Raw genomic sequence first — 17,445 nt, 5'->3', positions numbered from 1 at the left:
TTGTACGCACCTGTAATACAGATTTTTCAGTAAATTTTACTTGTTTCATCTGCCTATGAACAGTGTAATACCTACTTTTAACAGAATACATCCTTGTTGTAACATTAAACTTGTCAGGGCCCTCTTTGCTTTGTTTTTTAACAGTTATGATCTGTAGACTCAAAACTGCATCAAATTTACTGTACTTAAAAGTTCAATAGAAGCACAAATAGTACGTAAGACATTTAAGAATTTAAAAGTTTTGTCAAAAAAATTGTTTCTATCATTATTAAACATGGTCAGTACCTTCATAGAAGTTGTACCCCAGAAAGCAAACCAATTATTCAATATAAAATACCTTCAAGCTACAAGTATACCTTCCAGTTGCAAAAATCATGCTTACTGTCCAAAGTTAGCTATAAAACAGGTAATGCTCTGGAAAGCCAGAACTCTCCTCTTATACCAGTTCAGCTCCATGGTGAGGAGTAACAGGAGCAAGATAATGAAGTGGGAGGATACAATGAGAAGTATCAAAAGCCATGAAAGTTCATAACTTAATGCAAATATTTTCAAGGAAATATATTAAGAGTAGCTACTAATATGCTGATATAGAATAGTGAAATGGAGAAGACATAAATCAAGCTGCTTAAGAAAACTGGGCTGTGAGTGTCCACATGGAGGCAATCAGTTTAAACAGAGAATACTGACAGTGCATGTAATGCAGTAAAAAAATATAGTCCAGAATTAAACTGAAAATAAAACCATAATTGCTTTTAACAGATAAGGAAGGGACTGTACTTCAAAAACATGAAGACAGAATTGGTCTTACTCTGCATGATAAAACTCCACTTCAACTTAAGTGCAGTATTCCTCAAAATTTGACTAATCTCTTAGTGAAGAACAGCAGACTATATTAATAGTTGCAATTCAGTGTGCTTAGTAATACAACTTACCTCAGTTTATTGAACTGTGTGCTACCTGATCCTCACTGTATATTGGAATACATTGAAGAGGAAGATGAATCTTACCAATGACTAATGACAGTAATTTAAAAACCATGGAAGAGAACATGTAGTAGCACAACTCCCTCAAACTCTAAAATGACTGCTAGTATTAATTTCTCTGCAGGGAGTAAGTCTTATATATTGAATACAACCTGTAAGTATGAATTTAATCCCACAACCTCCAAATCAAACCCTAAAACTAAGTAGCTCACACATAAAAAGTCAATTAAACCTTTATAACCAATATAAGTCTAGGCTCTCATTTTCAGGGTCAATATGAAGCTTAGATTTAAGCATCCGTATTCTTCAGTAAAACCAAAATGTTCTATGTATCAGTGTAAGTAACTACTCCTTGAAAAAGCAGACAGAAAAAAATCATTACTTATGTACACATGTACATCTTTCAGTTTTCTACATATGAGTGAGCTTATACAAAACACAGAAGATTTTTGATAGTACTCACCACTGAGACTGTTCTGGCAAAAGACCGTTTTAAAATATGCACAGGTTCACTGGTTTGCTGCTTTCCTTTGGAGGCACTGCCATCACTTGTTGGCAGCCTGGAAGAACAAGTTAATAATTGGCTTGAAATCTGTATCAACTATTTTTTTTTTGTATTGTTCAAGCGGAATAAAATAAATAAAAATAATAATAAAATAATAAAATAAAAGCAGAAGAAAAGTTTATGGTAATTATCAAAAAAATGTTTGACATAATTTCCTCCAGTTCCTGATTGTTCTAGACCAGCAATCAAATATCTTGAATTCTATTCAACTGGCAGAACTGTGGCAGCTGACAAAGTTGAATCTCATTACATATTAAATTATAATAAGTATTTACTGTATTTCTTCAGATGACATTCTTAAAACTAGAAATGTTGTTCTTCAAAGAACATTAGCTCCTTGGCATGTTTAGAGAGCAAAAAGACAAAAATTTATGAACAACAGGAAAGAGAAAGAAGGCAGGGGGAGGTAGGGAATGAAGCAACACACAAATATCTTCAAAAACTCTGGTTCCTGGTAAAGAAGAAGTTTTCTCTCATTTGGGTCCCCGTGCCTATCAGTAACTCTGAAGTGTATGGGATATTGTTCAGAATAACAAAATTTGAAAGGCAGGCCTCGAAGTCCTTCACAATGAAAGCAAAACCAATGTAGGCAGCACCTGTAACTGCAGCACCTTCCCTTCTGTGCCACTTGAGGCTCTTCAGCCACATCCTGGCTTCAGAGGCCCCAACAGGGCTTGTCTCTGGCTACAGCCACCTCTCCATAGAAATGACCCAAATGATAAGAGTGTTACACCAGGACTTGATATGCATCAGTCGAAATACAACACTGCTTTGGAGAGACAGGACTCTTTGAACACAAAGCGTATCTGCAAAAGTGAGCTGTTTTGATAAGGGACCCTGAAAAGGACATGCTGAGAAGCTATGAGAATGGCAGGAAGTAATTCCAAGTTTCAGAATCAATGTGGGTGCAAGAGGGAATATGTGTATATATACATACACACATGCAAAGTGTAAAAATTAGGTCATGTATTTATCTGAAGGAAATCTGGTAAATATATTAGCAATACAGTGAAAGATTTCTCGCTTTTTAAAATGCAACATTTTTATATAACATTTATCATGGGAATAAATTAATGCTAACTTTCTGTAAAGTGCATTTTTTTCCATTTGGTTGATAGTAATTCTCCCTAAACTGAGGCCTACTAAATAAAATACTTCCCAACAAGAAAAAAAATTAAGCATATTAGAGGAAACCATGAGGCTCTACAAAGCTAAATGAAGGTCTCAGAACAAAATATGTGATGAATGATTTTTTAAAGAAAAACTGCAAAAAAAAAAAAAAATTTGGTTAATGGACTTAATAATCTTCTCAAAGGAATTAAGTTTTCCCTAAATTTTTTAGATACTGATTTCCTTAGCTTAATACAATAATAACAACATTAAACAAATGCTTACTTTACTTTTTTTAAAAAAAAGTCAGTAAGCTGCTCTAAGTAGAGGTAAAAACCTTACCTGTATAATAACTGCGGGATCTGTCCTGCATTAACATCTGTACCATTATTTGATTTCTTGGAACTTTTAAACTGAAACACAACACTGAGAGAGAAAAACCCCAATTATTATCCAAGCAATATTAGATTTCTTCTTTTGCATTAAAACACATAAAGAAAAACATACCCATCATCTGTAGTAATAGAGGCCTGTCCATGAGATCCACAATCACTGCTAGGTCCCGACACTCTTGCCCAGGCTACATACCACCAGCCAGCTTGTAGGAGTACTGGTTCATCAAACATCATTGCATACTTCTCCCTGGGAGAAGTAAATGTTGAAAGAGATTTCCATGAATTAATTTTTAATGATTTGTACCCTGCTTGTAAATTAAAACTTATGGAATTGAGTTATGAAGTATCTTTTTATATTCAACATTTTAAAATATTTGGTTGGACACGACCGTAGTAACAAAAAAAAATAAAAATTCAGAAGGACCTACAAATGCCCAAATCTCGCTTACTCTTGCTTTTGAAACAATCAGGTATCAAATGCCAAACAGAGGAAAGAGAGATTAAGGTAAATTAAAACACACAAATCCAATTCAATTTAGTATGTAATACTGCAAGTAAAGTACTAACCATATTTTTAAAAGTCAATTTCAGAAAACCCTGGGTGAATTTCTGTAAGTGATAGGAGCTTACACATTAATTCTTAGGAATTACACATTAATATTTAAGAAAGTTATGACAGTTTTGTATAGCAATACATTTAGTGATAAGTCATTTAATGCAAATACTTATTCGTGCTTGACAGCATCTTTTTGATAGAAATATTCAAAAGAACTGCTGAAATATTGTGTATGTCTATTTTGTTTCTCATCACAGTGATATGGGAGCTAACTGATTTATACAAGACCAATTTTGAGACGATTTTTCTTTCTTTTAATTTAGTATCATAATGGTTTGGTGAGGTATTTGGTGTTTTACTGCTTTACCCAACACATTTTGAGTTTAAGTTATACATCACTTGCTACAAATTTCTTATTATATAGATTATCTCCAGTGATATTTAAAATAATTTTCAAATGGGCATGAAGAAAGTAAAAACAAAGACCAAGAAGTAGGTAAGAGAAACATCTTACCTAGCAGCACAATCATATGCTAAGACATCTGTTTCAGCAAGAAGGTCCCCATCAGTCTCATGGTCTCCCCCATCTGGACCCAATTCAAACAACTGGTAGAGTAAGAAAAAAGGTAAAAAGCCTGGCTTAGCTGTTAGAAACCTCCTAATACCACTTTTCCCCATCTAGCATTCTGCAAAGTGTTCGCTATTATTATTTCCCCTTATAAAAAGTAATCGGTAGTTACCACTGAGTGGCAAATTCACATCTGAAAGTCAGGATTCTGTAACATCATCAACTGTTAAAAAGTAGCAGTTGATGCTGATCTCTGGGACTTAGGCCCAGATATATTCTTAAAGTGGAAAAAACACCCTAAATCTTGCAGGCAAGTCAAATGACTCAGAGCATCAAAAAGGCAAAGCTGGATATAAGGTGCAGGCTTTCCAACACAGATTGAAATACACGGAAGATGTATGCAACTTCTCAAAACAGACAGCTTGACTACTTAGGAGAGCTCGTGTCCTGGTTTGGGCTAGGATAGAGTGAATGTTCTGTCTTTTAATTTTGCCTTCAGCTAAGTCTCTCTTCACAGCAAGTTTCTCAGTCAGTGTCTGCTTCTAGGAATGATAATGCTTGATGTTTGTGGTTACAGCTAGAAAATGGTCTGCAGAACCAAGGCCACTGCTCAGTTCTGAGGAACATCTTATGGTCCAGAAAGAGAAAGGGAATGAAGAGGTCACATCTGCAACACTTCCTTGGGGAGGTGCGGACAAGACAACTGGCCAAAACTGATCAAACAGCGTATTCCATCCCATATGCCTCATACTCAGTATAAATTTGAAAAAGGAAACTCAATAAACTGCTAAATGACAAGTAACAACAATAATATATTTGAACATACATAAGAAAATCTCAGACAGATCCTTCCTGTAATTTGTGGAGTTTCTGAAATCCTTATTAAATGCAGGAGCAGAAGCTACTTATCAGAAACCAGAGCTACGTGTGTTTATGCAAGCCGTTTTTAAACAAACCCAGGTTCATTTCATTTATTTCCTTTAAATCAGCACACGTGTTCCTTAATTGTTGTTACATTTGGCACAGAGTGTTAAGTACGTTTGGTGTCATTTGCTTAGAAACTCCCCAGGGAGCAGTCTGAGACAGAAGTGGCAGGGACAGGGGAAGCAATGGCTCAAATGGCAGTACCCAAAGGAACTGCACCTACTCATACACGCTACCTGCACTTCAGAAGCATCAGTTGCTTATGTATCCTGACATCTGACAGGATTCTAATATGAAGCCCACAACACCAGTATTCTACAGGTGGAACTCTGAGCTTTGTGTAAAAAGATCACAGCGAACAAGTCTTAGAAGGAGTGGCTGAAGGAACTGGGGTTTGTTTAGTCAGAAAAAAACAAGGCTGAGAGAAGACCTCTACAACTACCTCAAAGGAGGTTGTAGCGAGGTGGGATTTGTCTCTTTACCAAAGTAAGAAGTGACAGAACAAGAGGAAATGGCCTTCAGTTGTGCCAGGGGAGGTTTCTGTATGTTTTAATATCCAATCTAATAATAGGAATATTAGATCAGTAATAAACTTTTAGGAAAGATTTCTTCACCGAAAGGGTTGTCAGGCACTGGAACAGGCTGGCCAGGGAAATGGTTCTGACACAACTGAAAGATGTGTAGCTGTAGTACTACATGTGGGACATGGTTTAGAAGTGGACTTGGCAGTGTGCTTTGTTAATGGTTGGATTTGATCTTAGAGTTCTCTTCCAACCAAAATGATTCTATAAAACGTTCTACCCACTGCAGTATCTACTCAATACACCTGTAAGATGACACAGGATTTAGTAAATGTAAGAATAGACCATTTCTTGACAATCAAAAATAGTAATTCTCAGATTGCTACTTCACCTACATTAGCTACATAAGGTTGGTTACTTCTCACTGATAAGCCTTCTTCTAGATCTATTACAAATGCTTTTCATATACAATAAAAAAATTGTTCCTCAAGAAATAAAATTTATCATGGTTTTAGATGGCATTTCTGAAGTCCTGATGTTGAGACATCATATTGTTTTTAAAAAAACAAAACAAGAAAAAAAACCTTACCTTTATTTTAGCAGTGTATTCACCTCTACCCCCAAAAAGGCCAAGACCACCTAACAAAATATCTGTATCAGCACAGAAACGGATAGCCTCTACTGAGTGGGCTGAGTAACCCCAGCCTCCTCCATGACCTGCAGAAAATATACACAACAAAAAACCCATGATAGTATATCTTAAGTCTTTCATTCCACAAGCCTGATCATCTTATATTATAAAATTTTACTCTGTACATACTTTCAAATCTGTTAACAACACTGTAGTCTTCTTTAGAATAAACTTTCATTACTGCTTGAGTCTCTTCCTCTGTATTTGCTACACCCATTTTTAAGTCCTGCATAGCAGCCAAGGTATCAAGACAACCTAAAACAAAGCAAAACCAAGAAGAACTCAGAATTTCTTACTGTAGATTATAATCAGTGAAATGGAAATGAATATGAGTTTTAAAAGATCAAAGAAACCTAACTGCTTTTACTTTGTCCCTACACCACTCATTACTAAATATCATCATAACTTTAATTAAGTCAAGGGTCACTGCTGCAGAATCTCAAGGTTTTGATTTAATTTATTCATTTATAATGTGATTAAATCTACTTTGCAACTTTGCCAACATTATATATATTGCCAGCAACACCATTTTTTCCCCTTTTTTAACATTTCCCATATAACCAAGAAAGAGTTTAAGTAGTGACTGAATTATGGGTGGACTCAAAACACTTCATTAAAAAGCATTTTGTTTTGTATGCATGGGTAATTAGATGCCTTACTCTGATTCAGACAAAAAAAAAGTACTGTTTAAGTTAAAATTTAATACATCTCTAAAATACAATGAAGGGAGTAGGACAAGGAACTGATCACTGATCACAACCAGCGAGCAAGTGAGACAAAAAGAACTTCTAAAGCTGTGCTTTGAAGCACTAGGTATGTTGAATATTGGCCAGTTTATGCATGAACACAGTGGGAGCAGTTTTTGGTTTGGTGAGCTTTTCAGATGATAAAAGGAGATCATGTTACTCCTATCACAGTCACACAAACCTGGAAAGAGTAAATTCTAATTTTAGATACTGCATTTACTTTAAAATAAACGTAGTTTATATAAAAGCACTTTTTTCCCCTGTGTATTGGAGACTCCAGGTTAACTTAGCAGTACTGATTATCTTGTAGACTGTTCAAAAAAGATCACTTGGGAAGGTCTCTTAATGCATTCTCCTGACATCGAGTAGCAGCTTCCATCAAAACTCTAAAATCTAGCATTATTAATATGACAGATGATAAGTATTTTCATTAAAATTAATGCATATCAGCCAGATCATAAGTGCTAAGAGCAATGGTGAAAGATTATTTTAACTCAAAAAAAATCAGAAAGCTGTTACAGAGTACGAAGCATTACCTAGTGTATAAATGAGTTGTACTCATAAGCTTCTGACTTATGAATTATAAATTGGTACCTAGAATGTGCAAAGCTGCATGAGATCTGGTGGTCAGAGCTTTGGAACCTGTCGGAAGAGCAAGTTCTGGACTCAAGATACTACACCGGGATTGCATGTCTGGAGCTGAGGGGAGTCTGGAATCAGCAACTACTGCATTGTAACTCCACAGTTCCCTCGCATTTGGTCGAAACCTAAAACAAGATAAAACCAGAATAAAAAAACCAACCCTTTTACCTACTAAGAAAAAACCCCCACAGAATCTAACTGATAATTAAATTTTATAAGTTATTTAGTGTAAAATGTAGGACCACTAGTACAAAGTCTTAAAATTGTACATCATTACACCACGTATGTATAAACTCTACTTACACTAGCAAATGGAAAGACATAAAACCATTTATTGTACTTGAAGTTAACAGTCATATGATCAGTTTACAAATTTTGGAAAATGGTACATTTTTTTAAAGCTAATGAATATTAAAATGGTACCATCTACTAAGAAGCATGAAGTAACTAGCAAAGTAGGTGATACGCCAGATGTGCTCAAAAATTCTAAAGATGCTCAGTGAAAGTAAAAGGGTTGTTCACCTTTAAATAGTGAGTAACAAGATCTTGAGAAATACAACATATTTTGTCTAAGCTTTTTAAAACTGATAGCATCACTGAGTTTCTAAGGTATTATAGAAAAGGGCAGCATAAACAGAGGGAATAGGAAGACTTATGCTATAGATTAACATGAAGAGAAAGAAAATGGAAAACACAAAGTCTTTGGTATCACTATGTAAAAGTAAGAAACAAGACTCCCTATGGGAGTGCTCTGAAAACACAGAAGGAACTTCCAGTTCCTTCTAAAAATTCAAATGAGGCTAAGATAGTCTAACTAATGGAAAAAGAAATAGTTTTAACTAAAAATACGATAGGACACCATATGTATTCAGGATTTCAATGAGTTAGAAATGTGCCAGTTTATGCACACAGAGGTAAAAAACTCCTTAACCACTTGAATTCCACTATTATTTCAAAAAGCACATTACAACGTTGTGAAGAAAATCTTCAAAATCTATGTACTCCAGAATGCTGCCCCTCCATACTGTACAGAGAAACTGCCTCCTTCATCCAAACAGGTATGAATAAAAATGCCCAGGAATCGTAACTAGAACACAAAATATGTCACTACTATAGGCATATTAATTAACCTACCTCTTCTTTAAACTGCTCTACTACTTCATATTAAACAAGAAGTATTAAGCTTTATATTAAACAGGTATAAATCTACAGAGTTTCTAAGAATCCACTCTCTTGTTTAAGTATTTAAGCTGTACAGTTAGCTCTACAGTCCCCCAAATTCTGGAAGACACTAGAACACCTCCATCCAGGTTTATGCATAATAATATCTTTAACATGTGACTTTGAACTTTCCCAAGTCAAATAACCTTTAAGAGTGTTAAATCAGGTCATCATAGTCATCGACTGTCATCACTGTTTCTTCCTTGAAACTTGGTGATTTCCTATGGCCTCTGATAAATGCCTTTTTTGGAAACTGAGTCTTTCAGCATGTCTTAACCATGCTGATGCCAAGTAGTGTATGAACACGATTTTTAAAATATATGATCTTACATGATACTGTCTTTTCCAGACGAATGCAGAGTAGCTGGTTCTCTGCTTTGTTCTAACTAAGTGATTACTCTTGTTTTTTAACTCTTCAAACAGTAAACATCATCCATCATTTGCACTCAGATGACAGTTCAATTTTCTCTCCCAAATCCTGGCTAACACAGCTTCTAAGAATTATAGAACTGGATGTTAAGATTCTATTTTTTAAAAAAACGGCTCATGACCTACGCGTGCTCTCAAAATTCCAATGAAAGTTATCACCCCTGAGGACTGTGAAATAAACATAATAATTTGAATGTCTGTGTCATTCAAACAACATTACTTTCACCTGTTCTTCAGCCCTCCTCCCCTTCTAATCTTAACCACTAATGCTTGAGAGAAGGATGAAGATTTAAATATGGCAAGAAAATTAAAGTAATTCAGTGAAGTGTTAGTAAAGTTCAGTAAAGATGGAGGAAAGTAAGGGAAGAATAAAAGGAGTAAATAAGCAGAACAGGTGGGGTCCCCCAGATGTGAGATTGGAGTAAGAATAAGGCAAAAAGGAAAAATTAAATTAAAATTTAGGCTAAAGAGTAGGGTTGGTTGGCCTGTACTTGAACAAATAATCCCCAAAATGTGAAAAAAAAAAAAAAATAAAAAAATATATATGGAAGACTAAAAGCTGTTTTTCATTTACTAGGGAAAATGAAGATAAGCAAATACCGAGCCTCTCGGAAGTATTTTAAAACGGATTTCTATACTATGACTTTAATAGCTATAATACACACTTGCCTCCAAATAACATCATAGACAGGATCCAGACACACACCAGAACCTTGAAGGTCTTCCTGCTCAGAATCATTGAATGTTTTGCAACTGCCATCTACTTTGTTTATCAGAAGACATTTAAAAGGAGGGGGTTCTGATATTGAAGCTGGTACCAAACCTAAATAAGGGATCAAAAAGCAGAAAATCATGAAGATTCCACTTGTTACATGGCATTCTCTATGCATGAAGCACTACCCTAGTAGGAAGGAATAGTTATACTGCTACGGCAGAAAATAAATGGATTTAAGTCAAGAACGTTTAGACCTTTAGAGTCTAATTTTTAGTAAAATTAATTCCTAAAGGAGCTAGGATCACAATGTGCATTATAACTAGAAAGTAAAAATACTTTAATTCCCTTCATTCACATTTTCTACTTATTGCTCCTCTATGGTTTGCAGGAGCAAAGCTATTATTTCTCCAAATGATTCTACAAGCATTTAAAATATTCCAGAAGAGTTCTTGCCTATTATATGCCTGCTTGCAAATATTTCTGATGTAGCAAGCACATGAGAATTAATAAGAGCTTCGTCGATCCTGAGAAAAGTCTGATCTCCACTTGCTCCAATCCACGTTGCCTTGCGTCCGTATTTAGAGCCTATGTTAGGCATAGGTGCTGGTTTGGCATTCCAGTAGGGCACATCCAGAATTGGTCTCCCAAGTTGACCTTTCTATATAGAGAGAATGCAAAATTTAGGATCTAACAGTAGGTCTTGAAAGTGAACATATTTCTTCAATAGTTTCAATGTATGAAATTGGTAATCTGAGTGAGACGGCTTACTACAAAATTACCTTCAAAAAGAAACAGTGTGAAGTGTTACACATTCAAATACAAGGAACAAATGACTGAAAGATTCTGTCCTCCCTACTCAGTTAGTTAGGTTTTTGAGTGAATTTTTTTTAATGCAATTCAACCTCTCCATGATGGATAAGCCTATTTTCCATCTTCAGAAGAAATAAAAAAGCATTTGTTCTTCCTTCAATACTCAATATACAAATAACTTGAGTGCTAAACCAAGGAATTAATTAATAGGGAATAACAAAAAAAAACCAAACCCTACATTCAGATTCATACAGTCTAAATTCCTCTCAGTTTTGAACTTATATGGACTGTAAAAAAAAAGTACTTAAAAATCCATTAGCACAACAAACTTTAAAAAAAAAGAGTAAGGTGTCTAAACAAACACCTCTGCACATGCTCACTGTCCTCCTGACCTGGAGATTTTGGGCCTTATCTCCTACATATGTTATTGAGAGATGGACCAACTTATACTGTATCTAAGTATGCAGTAAGAACTGCTGCAATAATCCTGTTCCAGCTCCACCTACCTCACTAAGGCAAAGGAAATGCATCGCAGGCCTATGAAGTCAAGGTAACCATATTTAAAATTGTATGGGAGAAGAAACAGGCATATAAAGCAAATACCCTCTGTTGTGCATGTTATTCATCTCTCTTACATAATACAGTGTGGAAGGAAAGCCAGAGAAGACAACTTGAAGAAACATGCTTGCTTTTGAGCTTGTCTTGACCCTATGAGGCTTTCAACAGACTGCCAAGCATTACAATACTAAAACCAGATACACAGAACAGGCAGTCTAAATATCATGTAAATCTATTTTTTTCTCATAGAAAAAGAAAAAACCTCAGTCAACAGGAAGGCTTTTAAATTCTATTTCTGAGATTGAATTTGGTTTTCCAGGGGCCATTTCCACTGCAGTAAAGAAAGCTTGAACATTGCGTCCAAGTCACTTTCGACAATAACAGACTCAACATATCTTACTTAAAGTTTGAAAAACAACAAAGTATTACCTACTGTAAGAGTCAGCTTGTGGTACATTTTTAATTCAAAGCACAATTTGCCAACTCTAAAGTTTCAGACTCTATTTTTTAAATGTTTTTGTAAAATGTAATTTCGCTGGTTTTGTCAGCACATAGTTTTTAAAGCATATAACAATAGTTCAATACCTATACACTAGTTTTTGCCAAAAAGACACTAGTTGGAAAGCATGAAAAACAGACAGCTCTGGAAAGACTGCAGTGTGGGCACTTGCAAAGAGAAGGAGGCACAAAGGCATAAATTCAGGACAAAGGGGAACTAAATGATGTTGAAGTGTTTATTCAGTGAACACAAGAACAGATTCCACATGGACAAAGAGTATAGGCCATGCAAATATGAAAGAAGAGAACCAAAGTTATGCAGTTACACTGTGCTAAACACTATGATATAATCTCCCCTAAAGTGTAAGCGTAACTTGTGCAACTCACTGCTTTTTCTATGAAAGAAAATATGACACTTCTTTTTCTAATGAATGAAGACATACAGGTAATCAAATGAGCACTAGATACTTATCTGCAACCAAGCTTGCAACAATTAGAGTTTGAGAAAACCGCTGCACCTTATAAAATAACACCTTTAAATCTCCATCTTCATTAAAATGTAAAAACCACCAAGAATTTCTGGCATCATAATTTGTACTAATACAATGTTAGAGGCCACATTTTTAAATGTAACAGACACCAAAGATAGGCAGAAGTCATGAGCAGTTCTACAACAGCAAGTAAGAGCTAACAGTTTTGAAAGATCTGTGAACAATACATGAATTACTAACTAGCTCCCATAAGTAAATATTATTTCCTTACTGAGAAGCTTCCAAATGTGAAAACCTGTCCATCCATTAGGAGAATAGCTGTATGGTTGCTCCCAGCAGTAACTTGTGTACTAGGACCTGGTAATGCTTGAACCAAAGTGGGACATCCCCTATATAAAAATAAATTAATAAAGATAGAATATAAAAAAAATTCTATCAATACATGCTTATGCAACATTTAACACAGACATTAGTATAAGGATTTAAGTAACTATGTAGAATATTCACTATATTCATAGACTACATAAAACCAGAGTCAAGGAACTTCATATATGCACCAGATATTTAAGTTTACACGCTCCTGAAACAGTGAACTGGATTCAAGATTCCTTCTCTTCAGAAACTGGCATAGAATAAAAATGGTTAATTTAAAAGATAACCGTAGGATTAATGTTACTGTAATACTAATTCATGTGTATGTATACATACAAAAATATATTGCAATGAACTGTAGCAGTAAGTAAATTCTCTAGTAAGGATGCTGGTTAAGCACTTAACATAATTATTTGCACTATGAAGCTGTCAAAGCATTATACAGTTGGTACCCTAGTACCATTAGCAAAAGCACTATTGATATAGCCCTCCTGGTATCACTGTCTAGGGAATAATAAAAGAAAAAGGTCTACCCACCTCCACCAGCTTTCTAATAAAGAATAAAGCATTAAAAAACTGATCTCCATCAAACTCATAGACTCAAGAAAGAACAATGTTCTCTAAACTGCTTTCCAAGATGATATAAAAAAGTCTAACCCATATGCTTCCCAAATATGGACAGGTATTTCGAAAATGAACTTCCCATTACAGTAAAACTAAACAAAAAACAAACAAACAAAAACCAACCAAAAAACCCACAAAACCACAATAGGATGACCAAGAAGCAAAGGAAAAAACTTGATGGGATGACTCAGAATAGAAATAGTAGAAAAAAGAAAAACGTATGAGGTATTAAAACTAGCATTTTTGTCTCAATCCCAACAAAGTCAACAGTAGCCTACAAGAACTGTAGCAGACTTTGAATTCCATAATGAATGTCTAGGTAGAGTTTAAATTTGAGCCTTCAAAAGACGATGGATTTCAAGAGCAAGCTACTCCCAAGTAACTCTGTGCTTGAGAACGCTGACCCCAGAGAACAGCAGCACTATTTAAACTTACTTTTAAGCACAGTGTTTCAAAAGTAGGTTAATCTGAAGAACAGATTGTCTATTCTGCAGTAAAAAAAAATTCAGTCCAACTGTGTAGCAGCTGATGTACAAAAAGATGTGTTATCTGCATATTCTGTTTTTGGCTGAACTGCAGGTAAAACAGAAGTCAAGAGAGTAGAAGAAAGGAGAGACATCAGCTGTTCAGTAAGGAAATGGAAAGGGTAGATGGGAAGATGTGAACAGACGGAATTGTGGAACTGAGGAATGCAGCACAAAGATAGGTTGATGACCTGAACAAGAAGGGAACATGGAACAAGAAGAGAAATTATTCCTGCATGGTGAATGGAGCTTCCAGAGTGTGACTCTAGAGGAGATGGAGAGATTGCAGGGTAGCATAAAATTTGGTAGAGGAAGAACAACATAATATTCATAAATTTAGAAGGCTTTGTTGGTCTATAAGCACACTGGGTTTAGACATCAGCAAGACTATGAACAGATAAACAGAACAAAGTTTAGCAGTACCAATCATGAAACATTTTAAAACCAGGAAGAAACATTACATTTGCCTCCCATTCACCTTAAGGGAGGTCAAAAAGGCAGCGAAGCAGAAACAAAATGTAACTAAGAACTAATCTAAAAGAACTCCTGTTAAAGGAAAGTATTTTGAATAAATTTTTTCTCTCCCTCAAAATCATGATAGTCACAGTACAGAATTATCCCATGCTTAACATTTCATCTATTTGATGCAAAACAGCTATCATCACCAAAACTATTTATCTTTCTGCTTTGCAAGTTGGATCTATCAGCAGTGTTAACTGAACTTTGTGTACGACATTTCCTTAGCAGCAGAGCAAAACCAGACAAGCAACTGATGTAGAGAGATATGTTACCCTCTTAAATAGTTCTTTTATTAAGATCACCCAGCTTTTGGAATGGCCAACTGCAGCGTAACAGCTAAAGAAACGAAAAGGAAGCTTTAGTCACTTCAATATGCTATAAAATAAAGTACAACTACAGAAAAATAGTTTTCACTTCACAAAAGGAGTAATTATTTGGAAAAATAAAATATGCCAGTGTGACTATATGTATAGAATTAAGAACCTCAAAACTGTTGAGTATTTCCCTATCCCTCTTTAACTCAACACAGAAGAGCTCAGCATAGACACTTAAAAGCCTGAGAGACCCTCTGGACAAAGTTTTCACAGCCAGAGTTTCTCCATCTGAATGGGAGAAAGCAAAAAATATTATTCTGGGATGGAGCTGAAGGACACACTGGTCTCAAAGTCCGATTCTTTGGCTTCTGGATGTGACACATGTAAGTGACACAGATCAATTACAAAAGATGAACCTCAACTGCACAGAAAGTAAGTTGAGATCCCTTCAGAAACTGCAGCATTGCCGAATGAAAATCAGCAGTTCTGCATGACACCAGCTAACTCAGGATCCAGGATCAGGATCCGCACTGAAACTGTGTTCCATCCCAAAGGTTAAGCATTGTTGGGAGGAGATTTGGTCTTTGAAAACTTATCCCTCATGAACCATTTGACCAATCGCTGTCCATGGTGCTTATTCAGCTCCCTGACAGGTCCAGTAAGATGTCACTTGTGTCACTGGTGTCAGGTTAACCAATGTGCTGCACATCCCAGTTTACCATGAGCTGATACTGTGCAGCGAGTAACAGGAAATCAATATGAATTCCTGTCAACTGCAGGCAGAGTTAGACAGTGTGGAGTTCAAAAAAACACCAGAGATTTGGTCATTTTAGAGGTAACCGAAAGATGAAAAGATGTAAATGAGACCTGCACTTCAGTGATGAAGTAAAATAATCAGACAATGCACCCAGAAATACGGTCCTATCAGTGATGACAGAATGCTTTTTTTTTTTCCCCTAGAAATGCTAATAAAGTATAATCTCTACACTTTGTCTTCAAAGGTCTGCTTCACTTTCTTCTATGTTTATGTTGAAGCTTTGGAAGTGAAATCACATCAGGATTGTCTCATTGTAGTCATTCTGCTTCTGGAGCTTGACAATCAAACTACATGCTTGCTAACATAATTCTGTAGTCAACACTTTGAACAAGAAATGCAGGAAAATTTTCAACAGTAACAGAAAGATCCTGGAGTTAAGTTCCAGCTTCTTGAGAGAAGTATCGGCAGCAAACAGGCCTAACCCCAAAACAAAACATACTGGTTTTCATCGAGACTAGATAGTGTAAAGCATTTCTTGTTTCCAGTAAGTTTCTGGAAGTTTCCAGTAAGTTTCTATTTACCAGCATCTAATCTGAGGAGAATATAATCCTTCAATGTAGCGAATAGCTCATCAACTTCTGCCACTGTGGATTGTACTACAGAAAGCCTACAAAGTCTAGTTTAATGGCTCCAGTGTACTGACATGGAAATAATGGACTCCCAGGAACCAGATCACTTGTTATTTTTAGTGGTACTTCTGTGAAAGGCTGAAGTAGTTGCTGGAGAGATAATTACATCACCCTGTGCATATCATTTGTTCCTTCATACCATTTCAGTTTTATGAATGGTTTATTAAGAATCACATCATCCTGTTCATCTGCTTTTTTTGTTTGTGTACATAAAAAGTAGTCTGAAGTCCTTCTGCGGCATTTAATGTACCTCATTCCTACTAAAGTAAGATGAAGAATTTGTGATGTTCATCATTATTTTAATAGATGAGTCCAGAATCCCCTAAGAATAAAGGCATGTCTAAACAGGTGCACAGAATTCAGAAGAGCTAAGCATTTTGAAGACCTTTTAAAATATATAGACTCACCACTAAATCTTAGCACTGCCAGTCCAACGTCTCTGGAAAGATAAGTCATCAATCACTGCTTCATCTGGCAATAAAGATGGCTCTCTTGGATGAAAATGGGAGTTCCTGCATTTTTCCTGACATTTTTCCTCTTGATTTCAGTGGCCCCCATGTTTGGCTATACTAGCTAGGCTGCCTATTATTAATTCCTTTTTTCTTTCCTCTCCCCTCTCTCTTTCCTGTAAACACAGCAGAGTATCAGCTCCTGGATTCAGAAGATGATGGTCTTCCTGAGGTCAATACAGGCAATGTGACACACTGCATGACTGACATAGCACTGACCTGGCTGGAGCTGGCCGTCTGAGCACCACTGTATCCCAACTGAGGTGGAACTCTGCATAAGGAATCCCTGTTTCCTTCTCTGAATCCCTTACTGTCAGGACAGAGGAGAAATCTCTACTTAAAGCTGGAAAAAGAAGTACATCAATGAGGAAATCATCAGTTGAATGATGTGGCTAAAGAGCAGTATTGTACTATAGGAAGTTCTCATGCACAGAACATACTCCAAATTTCTTCAAGGCTTTTTTCAGACACTGTCTAGAGTCTGTTGTAGAATGATAAAAAAGGTCAGTGCCAAGTAGCTTGTGCTTCCTCAGCTTCTAGGCCTGGCCAAGCATTATTCTTTGGCACAGGATGTTTCATGTTCTCTTCTAGGATCTCATTTGGAAGTAGGTTTGGTCTCTATCCATTTGCTGTCTAAATAAGCAACAGATGTGAGGGATACTGCCTGAAATTCTCATAGATAAAGCAGATCTCTCTGATGCCTTCATAAAAGCC

At 35.9% G+C, this 17,445-nt stretch overlaps 1 protein-coding gene across 1 annotated transcript in view; it reads right to left on the bottom strand.

Annotated features, from left to right (window-relative positions):
* The window catches only part of MYCBP2 (MYC binding protein 2), a 173,933-nt gene that overhangs the window by 88,786 nt on the left and 67,702 nt on the right, over positions 1-17,445 (bottom strand). Inside the window, exons 21-30 of the mRNA XM_030469141.1 lie at positions 12,695-12,812; positions 10,520-10,724; positions 10,021-10,174; positions 7,654-7,826; positions 6,443-6,568; positions 6,212-6,339; positions 4,124-4,215; positions 3,166-3,300; positions 3,001-3,084; positions 1,447-1,543 (exon numbers count right to left, since the gene is read on the bottom strand). Coding sequence (XP_030325001.1) covers positions 1,447-1,543; positions 3,001-3,084; positions 3,166-3,300; positions 4,124-4,215; positions 6,212-6,339; positions 6,443-6,568; positions 7,654-7,826; positions 10,021-10,174; positions 10,520-10,724; positions 12,695-12,812 — 1,312 coding nt within the window. The remainder of the gene's footprint in view (positions 1-1,446; positions 1,544-3,000; positions 3,085-3,165; positions 3,301-4,123; positions 4,216-6,211; positions 6,340-6,442; positions 6,569-7,653; positions 7,827-10,020; positions 10,175-10,519; positions 10,725-12,694; positions 12,813-17,445) is intronic.

This window comes from Calypte anna, chromosome 1, assembly GCF_003957555.1.
Source record: "Calypte anna isolate BGI_N300 chromosome 1, bCalAnn1_v1.p, whole genome shotgun sequence".
In the NCBI taxonomy this organism is placed as follows: Eukaryota; Metazoa; Chordata; class Aves; order Apodiformes; family Trochilidae; genus Calypte; species Calypte anna.
Note: the sequence above shows the minus strand (reverse complement) of the source record. Positions and strands in the feature narration are given on the sequence as shown.